This window comes from Myodes glareolus, chromosome 9 (genome assembly GCF_982192425.1).
Source record: "Myodes glareolus chromosome 9, mMyoGla1.1, whole genome shotgun sequence".
NCBI classification, from domain to species: domain Eukaryota; kingdom Metazoa; phylum Chordata; class Mammalia; order Rodentia; family Cricetidae; genus Myodes; species Myodes glareolus.
The window spans coordinates 37291952-37300547 of NC_142034.1; the positions used below are offsets into that span (position 1 = coordinate 37291952).

Sequence of the window (8596 nt, forward strand, 5' to 3'; positions counted from 1 at the left end):
AAAATACTAAAGTAAAATCTTTTAAAATCACTTTTCCATGGAATTGCAGCTTCATGCCAAGGTTCGGGGCTTACAGGAAAAACAAGTTGGCTTTCAGGTGCCCACTGCTCCCTCCGCCTGGTCAACATAGACATCAAATCCTCCACTACCAACAGAGTCTTGTTGCCAGCCGCCCTGTTCCCTCCATTTCAACTAGCAATGCTTCCAAAGTCTCTCCCTCCTCTCTGCATCCCCTCACAGATCAATTATTCAGTGTGCTACATGGCAACAGTGCTGATTTGTTGCTATTAATAATCTTTGCTTGTTTCAACCAATTTGACTTATTAAGCAAATGCCTCAGGAAAGGGAAGCATTTTTCCTCATGTGTACCACAGACTTCAATGCTGTGGTCTGTTTTCATTCACACTGACTAAATATAATAAAGCAGTATCACCATTCCTTACTTGAATACATTTTGCTAAACACAACTAAAAATCTAGACCTTGGACCTTTCTGGGATATGCTTGTAAAACTGGCATATGGATCCATGAGCAGTCCTCTCCAAGCCGCTCAGGTGAAGGACCACGGCAGTCAGGGATGACTGGCATCCACATGAGAAAATAAGTAAGCCTGCCTTCAGTGCGTCCACCAGAACAGAACTATCCCATCCAAGCCCACAGCAAACACCAGACATGGGTGCAGGACTCTTAACATGAGAGCCTTGCTACAGGTACGGGTGCAGGACTCTTAACAGATCTACTCTCTGAGAGACAGGCCTGGAAATTACTATCATGTTTAGCAAGAAGCCAAATAATATTGAACTAAAATAATGCGAGCAGTAATATACTATCTAATTCTTGCAAAGCTGCTTGCTCTCAAAAAAAAATTATCACATTTAAAGAAGCAATAAGGGCTTTCATCTCTGACAAATCAGGGCAAAAGGGCGTACCCACATTGCAAAAAATAAAACATTTTTCAAATGGAAAGAAATGACAATGTGTACTAAACATATACATAAACATATAAATAAAATTACCATCTAGTTAATACATAATTTATAGTGCCCTTCCCACTTCACTCAGGCACCTCTGCAGGAACAGTATATGGGTATTTAAGTATGTGGGGTTGGGCAATCAAACTCTGGGCCTCATACATGCTTGGAAAATAGTCTATTGGGGCTGGAGAGATGGTTCAGCAGTTAAGAACACTGACTGCTCTTCCAGAGGTCCTGAGTTCAATTTCCAGCAACTCACAACCAAATGAAATGAGATCTGGTGCCCTCTTCTGGCCTGCAGGCATACAGACAGAACACTGTATACATAATAAATAAATAAAACTTTAAAAAAAGAAAGAAAGAAAAAGAAAACAGTCTATGGCTCAGCAACATCCCAAGTCCAAGCCCAGACCTCTTACCTTAGACAAGAAAAGTAGTTAGGAATTGAAGCCCTCAGGAAAGGGTTAGGGAGGGAACCCACTGGTAACGCATTGGACCAGGCCTGGGTTTGATGCCTACCACTGGGAAGACCCCAAAGAATCCTGACCCCTGTCCAAATCCCCCTGGATTCCATTCAGGAAAGGAAGTCCCAGGAATAACAGGTCCCTGCCATCACAAATGCGAGCCACATCTCACGACCACAAGCACAGCTCTTCCCTACTGACCCGCAGCACGCCAAAACAAGACTCTACGCTACTCATTTAGACAAGTTTAGGAACAAGACTCTGGAGCTTCCTGCCCAATGCAAAGTGACCGTTTCTGTACTCAACACGCACTCACCTGTGGCACAACATCCTGCAGAAAAGTCACGACGCTCTCCATGTAGGACTGCTCCCTGGGAAAGACAGAGGGATAAAACTGTCAGACAGCCACGGCAGAGGAAAACAGGAGGAAGAAAAGCAGGCTGGCTCTCATCCTCTCAGGATTCTTCTTCCCATACTCTCTGTTCATGAATCTGCATGCACCACTCTCTCTGGTGCAGTTTCTATCGCTGTGAAGCATCTCTCCCTAAAGTCTCCATCTCCTCACTAAATAAAGGGAACTCTAACTACTGACGGCAGCAGCAGGGTAGGATGGATGATAATGCTACAGAGAGGGAACTGTTGCTGGCGACTCAGAACTTCCTGACCATCTCTTTAAATAGGTTATGAACCTTGCCACTTACCTTTGTGGGCCAAAGTGAATGCATTTTCCCACAAAGGCAGGCATTAGAACAAGTGTTCAGTGCTGAGGAGATGGCTCAGTAGGTTGTGCTTGGGCCTCTTCAATCCCCAAAACACATATTTAAAGAAAAAAAAGGCAGGACAGGTGCATGTATATGATCCCAGACTAGGGAGGAAGACACAGAGGCTCCCTGGAGCTCACTTATCAGTCACCGTAGCCTACTTGGCGAGCTTCGGCAGAGTGCAACCGTGTCACAAAAAAAGGAGGACAGTATGAAAGGGTGAGTGTGATGACACACACTGGAGCCCTAGCACTTGGAAAAATGAAACAAGACGATCACAAGTTCCGAGTTAGCCTGGCCTATGTAACAGGACCTTGCATCAAAAAACTAAAACAAGCCAGCAGTGGTGGTGCACGCCTTTAATCCCAATTAAAGACAGAGGCAGGCGGATCTCTGTGAATTCGAGGACAGCCTTGTCTACAGAGTAAGTTCCAGAGCAGCCAGGACTACACAGAGAAAACCTGTCTCAAAAAACAAAAACAAAATCAATAACAACAGCAACAACAAAAGCAAGCATGAGATCTGTTATAAAAGTGAGGGAAGGGGTTAGGGAAAGAGCTCAACGGCGCAGCTCTTCCTTAGCATGTATGAAGTCTTAGGTTCAATTTCCAGCACCCCAAAAAAGAAAAATACTGTTAAAGACACTATCCAATGACATTTTGTTTTTGTTTTATCAGTTCTAGGGATGGAACCAAGGCATTACCCGGCTAGGAAAATGGCCTATCACTAAATGATAGCCCCAGGCCTGAAGATAGTTGAAATAGTTGTGATATGGATGTCAGTAAGTGGATAAAAACAATTTCTCCAAATACTAAAAATGTCTGAAAGATGTGAGCAATTGCCAGGGAAGAAAATGGGGCTACTGACTGCAGTGGCTCACACCTATAATCCCAGCACTAAAGAAGGAGCGATGTGAGTTTGAGACCAGTCTCAGCTACACAGTGAGATCAGGTTTCAAAGAACTAATCTGAAAAAACTAATGCTGGGCATGTAGCTTAGCTGGCAGAGTGCCTGGCTGGCATGTACCAGGTCCTAAGTTCCATCCCAACACTGCGCAAACTAGGCATGATGGTGCACACCGAGTGCATGTCAGAAGTTCTAGAAGGCTAGGAAGGGATATGATGGCACCTCAAAAGAAAAGAGTAAGAGTTTTCCTAACCCTTCAGAACCAAACGAAATACCTTAGAGACCCACAAAAGCAGGCCAAGAAAAAAGAAAAAACAATATCACTGAGCCAACTTTGCCAGACTCATTTTCATCACCGTCTTACTCTTCTTTGGCAGGTGGCTTCGATTCCTAGGACACAGCACACTGCCCGGACTCAGGATCTTACAAAGTCCTCTGGTCTGCTCTATTTCTTCCACTATCCCTGCCTTCCTACATTTTCAGTGTCAGTGTGGTCACCTTCCTCGGGTCATCTTTACACACAGACTCGCTTCTGTCCTCTGACCAGGCTTAGAGGGCATCCGTGTCTGTTTCCCCAATAGATTATAAGCGCCCTTAAAGGAAGAACCACAACTCTCATAGTCACCTTCTACATCCAGAGCCTGTTACCAGTACAAGGGCAAAGTTGGTACCCAAGCATTATCTGTCAAGATCATTTTCCCTAACTCTAAAATCATTACTGTGGTTTGAATACCACATGGTGGGGTAGCAGGAAATACTAAAGGAGAACACATAACCTAAAGACCCAGTAACTGGGCTCCAGCCAGCTCCCCACTAGGGCTATTCCCTATGACGAGCTTTGCCTCGGCTTTGTTTTCCTCACCTATAAAGGAAGATTAAAATAGCAACCTAACTCAGTGCTAATAACATGTTTAGCTTCATGGCACAGCAAATATCACAAATTCAGCTCTAGAGAAGACAGAGGGTGGAAAGGCAGTATTATGATATCACTGCATACACACACCTTTATTAGTCTAAGCAGACTGTCTTTTGTAATACACTAAACCACCCAAAGGAGACGATTACTGCCTCTAAGCATCTTCTTGGCCATCATCTTACTACATAGCCCAGACTGGTCTGGAACACTATATAGTCCAAGCTGCTCTCAAATTCACTATACTGCCTCAGCCTCGCAGGTCCTAGGATTGCAAGTCTGAGCCACTGTCCCAAGCTTGCTAAGAGAATTTTAAAACACATATAAGACATGGTCCGCATCTGCAGTCCCAGTACTAGGAATGCAGAGGAAAGGAGAGTACTGTGAGTCTGAACGGTGTGAACGACAGAGTGAAACACTTACAAAACAAAAGCCAGAGGAGCACAATGGCACATCCTCTTAGTTCCAGCATCTGGGAGGCAGAGGTCTGCAGACTGAGGCCCGGGACTGTCAGAAGGACATAGTGAGACCCGGTCTTGAAAAAACACAAAACAATATAAACAAAATTCAGGTGTCATCACACCTGCCTGTAATCCAAGCACGTGGACAACTCAGGATGGACTGCTGCTAGTCCAAGGACAAGTAGCCTCAGAGTTAGTGCCGAGCCAGCCAGGACTACATAGAAGAACCCTTTCTTTTAAAAACTAAAACAAGGGCAGGATATGGTGGTGCACACCATTAACTCCAGCAATCCAGAGGGAGAAGTAGGTGGACCTCTGTGAGGCCAGCATGATTTACACAGCATGATCCAGGCCAGTCAGCGTTTCAGAGAAAGAAACAGTCAAAAAAACTGGGGAGTGACGGCACTGGCTGAGAGAACCAGGAGTTCAAAGACAGACGGCTCCACTATACAGCAAGGTGAGACAAGCGCGAGCCTGTCTCAGAAACCCAAAAAAGAAAAAGTCGTTTTCCTAGTCCTTCTGTTTAGTCTATTCTCTTTGCCAAAAAGGTACTCTTGAGTCTGAGTCCAAATTCTAGCCTTTAAAGATAAACTCTTCCAAAATGTTATCTTCTTCCAAAATTGTTTTAATTCTATTCTAATTCATATATGCACATGTATATATAGGTGCATACATATACGTATGCACATATATATATATATATATATATATATATATATATATATGGGGGGGCATGTGCACATGGAAGTCAGAGAACAACTTAGAGGAGTTGGTTCTCTCCTTCTATCACATGGGTCACAGGGATCAAACTTGGATCCTCAGGATTGGTGGCAAGCCCTCTTACCCACTGAGCCACCCTGACAACCCCGAAAATGTTTCCTTCTCATGAACCCGTCACTATTAAAATATCCCCTCTAAATACTCGTATGATGTTTTGCTGGCATCTTTTCCTTTGTAGTAATTACAATAATTGCAACTATATATTTCTATGGGAGGGTTAAAGATAGGTTTTCTCTGTAGCTTTGGAGCTTGTCCTGGAACTCGCGCTGTAGACCAGGCTGGCCTCGAACTTACAGAGATCCACTTGCCACTGTCTCCCTAGTACTGGGATTAAAGCGGTGCACCACCACTGCCCGACTACATTATTTCTTTAAACCACATTGGTTCATAAACTCCCAGAAAGCATTGCTGCCCTATCAAAGAACAACTAAAATATAGAAATGCCCTCTGTAACATTTATACTGAGACCTACAAGAGATATATTTTATATCACAATTTAATGATCATATATAGAGGTATGAATGAAAATACCTCTGCAAATAACAAAAAACAACTTTCTTTTGTTTCATATGTATATATTAACATTTGCATGTGTTTGTGTATGTCTGTGGTGCTGAAGATGGAGCCCAGAATTTAAGAATGCTGGAACACTTAACTGTGTCTTACATCCCCAATTCCTATTTTTCTCTTTTTCAAATACTGATCATGACCCTCGAACTAATCTAATAATGCACTAACTTGTGGAACCTGGAGTTTAAGAACATTGATTTTTTTTTTTTTTTTGATTTTACCTTTTTGGTGACACTGGGAATCACATTCGGTACCTCCCACAAGCCAGGCAAGGGCTCTGGCCCTAAGGTCATGCCAAGCACTCCCACTGCTCCTCAGGGTTAGCACAGTCACTGGTATGTACTATACTATACAAATGTGTTGAATGTGTCAAGTCAGCTACACCCTCCAACCGTTCTTTTAATTGGCCTTGAAAATGACATTCACTTCACCTGCACAACCAAAAAGTAAAAACTGTCTGTAAAAGCAAGCACTACCCAAACAGATATTCTGAGTGGAAGCTGTTTTTTAGAATGCCCTCTGGAAGGCAAACCTCTGTGAGTTCAAGGCCATCCATGACAGCCAGAACTACACAGAGAAACCCTGTCTTAAAAATCCAAATATAATAATGTTTCCTTTAGGTCCAGGGCGTTCTTTTCTGAGAGGTGCTTACGTGACAGCCTGAGGGCGAACCACGACTCCAGCGGTACAGCGGCTGGGCCTTCGAGGGGAGTCCGTAGCCATCGCGTCGCTCACAGGACCTGTTTCCAGAAGAAAAGAGAAGACATATCCTCAGTATTGGGAGGGGGAGTTGTATGATTATTCACTATGATTATTCACCAAAGATCCCTTTTCCAAACTGTGACAAACTATGAATTCTCCCAGGAACTCACTATTTAACTCTAGCTGGCGGAGAAGAGAACTCCCAGAAACCTGCGCGCCAGAGCACTGGGATTAAAGGTGTGCCACCACACCCAAGAAGATTCTGTTCTTTTTCTAACCTAGGGTAAAGTCTGCAAAGGAAGTTGGCCTTGAACTGCCTGGAAGTCAAAACAGTTTACTCTTTTGCTGGAAATTTCTTCTACAAGCACAAAATTAGAAAGAGAATAAGAACTAAATGGGGCTGGGCAGTGTTGGTGCACACCTTTAGTCCCAGCACAAGGCCAGCCTGGTCTACAGAGCGAGTTCCAGGACAGGCTCCAAGCTACAAAGAAACCCTGTTCTCAAAAAAAAAAAAAAAAAGGAAAATAAATAAATAAACAGGAATTCTAACACAGAATTACTTACAAAATCAAATACAGAATCTAGTGTGGCAGAACAAACCAATATGGCCAGCACCCAGGAAGCCCAAGCAAGGTAATGGCCATGAGTTTGCAGGCAACGCAAGCCCAAGGTACTTAAGAGTCTGCTTTAAAGAAAAAAAAACTGGCTGGGGGTGGTGATCCATGCCTATCATCCCAGAGGTGAAGGCAGGCAGGAAGATCAGAAATTCAAAGTCAGGTACACAGTACACAGCCAATGGCATGAAGGAGAGATGGCCCATTTGAGGCAAAGACCAAATGGAAGAGTGACGTGATATCACTCTGCCTTCAAATAAGTCTGTTGAGGACCAGTGTAAAGCTGTGTAGCCACATTTAAATAGGACTTTTCAACCTCCAACTGTTTTAACAGAATCACCAGCGTGTAAACAAACTCATAATATAGACCCATATGATGTAAGGAGCCCCTTGGCCTTTCCCACAGTCTAAGTAAGCCCTGGTCCTTGACTATCTAATGAGCTTCCCAATCACTGAGGTGGCTTTAAGAGCATAGAGTCTACCTGATTAAGGTTAAAAGGGGACTGACAACAGGTCTAATGGTCTCTTACAAGGTTCAAGGAAGCCCACAGCCTGGAGATAAGCTGGAAATACCTAAAAACATCACTTTGAAGTAGGCTGTACTCTACCACTTCCTATGAAAACTCACAAACTGCTGATCCCCATATTCCTATACAACCCAAACACCCTTGTCCCAACTAGTCCAGGTATCCCTTTCTCAGGCAGTACCCCTCACCAGATCCCCTCAGCACTCTGATTGCCATTCCACCCTTTTCCATCCAAACCAGTCTCCCCGTCCATGTCCTCTAAGGGCCTTGTCACCTGAGGACAGCTTCTTGCAAGCCCCTCAGGCTCCACTCTCCCGCAAAGCCAAGGGAACAGCACTCCCCACTTCACCTCCAGCCCAGCCACGACTGCCCCCGGCCGCCCTCTGGCCTCTTGCCCGGCTCTCCTCCAGTTTCAATATCTTTCCCCAACATCCCGTCAACTGGGGCTAGCCCAGCCCTGTCCCCTCATGCTGCCTGTCCCTTTTCCTCTCCAAGCCTCCCCCACACCAAAGACCAGCCAGCCTTCTCACCGGCCGCTCCGCCGGTAAACGCTGTTCTACAGCTCCAGGCTCACTGTTTGGAGTCTCCCTCGTGATTGACGGCTACCACTTCCTACCACGCCTCGACGGAACCACAGCTCCAGCCAATCCCAAGAGCAAACTGGCCTCGGCGCGGCACCGCCCTTGGAGGTCAGTCTCGCCAACCAGCAAGTAGGAAAGAGGCGGACCCGCCTCCGGAATCATCCAATCCGCTGGGGCTGGAGGGAAAACACAACAGTATGGAAGTTCGGGTGAAGCGGGCGGGTCAGGTTCGGTTGTGAATGCAGGCGGTAGGGGAGAAAAGGCAGGCGTGTCTGCGGGCCTGGAAAAGGTGCCTCGATGGCTTTTCTGTTTTAAGAAAACGCAACGTGCTGCAGATACCTGCC

The 8596-nt window shown here is 45.1% G+C and overlaps 1 protein-coding gene across 14 annotated transcripts in view; it reads right to left on the minus strand.

The window, feature by feature from the left end:
- Bcas3 (BCAS3 microtubule associated cell migration factor) overlaps positions 1 to 8348 on the minus strand; it is a 479995-nt gene extending 471647 nt beyond the window's left edge. For 8 of the 14 annotated variants that reach the window (XM_087910159.1, XM_087910155.1, XM_087910156.1 and 5 more), the window contains exons 1-3: positions 7946 to 7960; positions 6481 to 6568; positions 1754 to 1808 (exon numbers count right to left, since the gene is read on the minus strand). In XM_087910159.1, coding sequence (XP_087766285.1) covers positions 1754 to 1808; positions 6481 to 6551 — 126 coding nt within the window. In that variant the 5' untranslated portion in view covers positions 6552 to 6568; positions 7946 to 7960. Of the gene's footprint in view, positions 1 to 1753; positions 1809 to 6480; positions 6569 to 7945; positions 7961 to 8201 lie in introns of those variants that run through there. The other 6 variants (XM_087910149.1, XM_087910146.1, XM_087910147.1 and 3 more) reach the window with 3 other exon arrangements.
- Between the last annotated feature and the right edge of the window lie 248 nt (positions 8349 to 8596).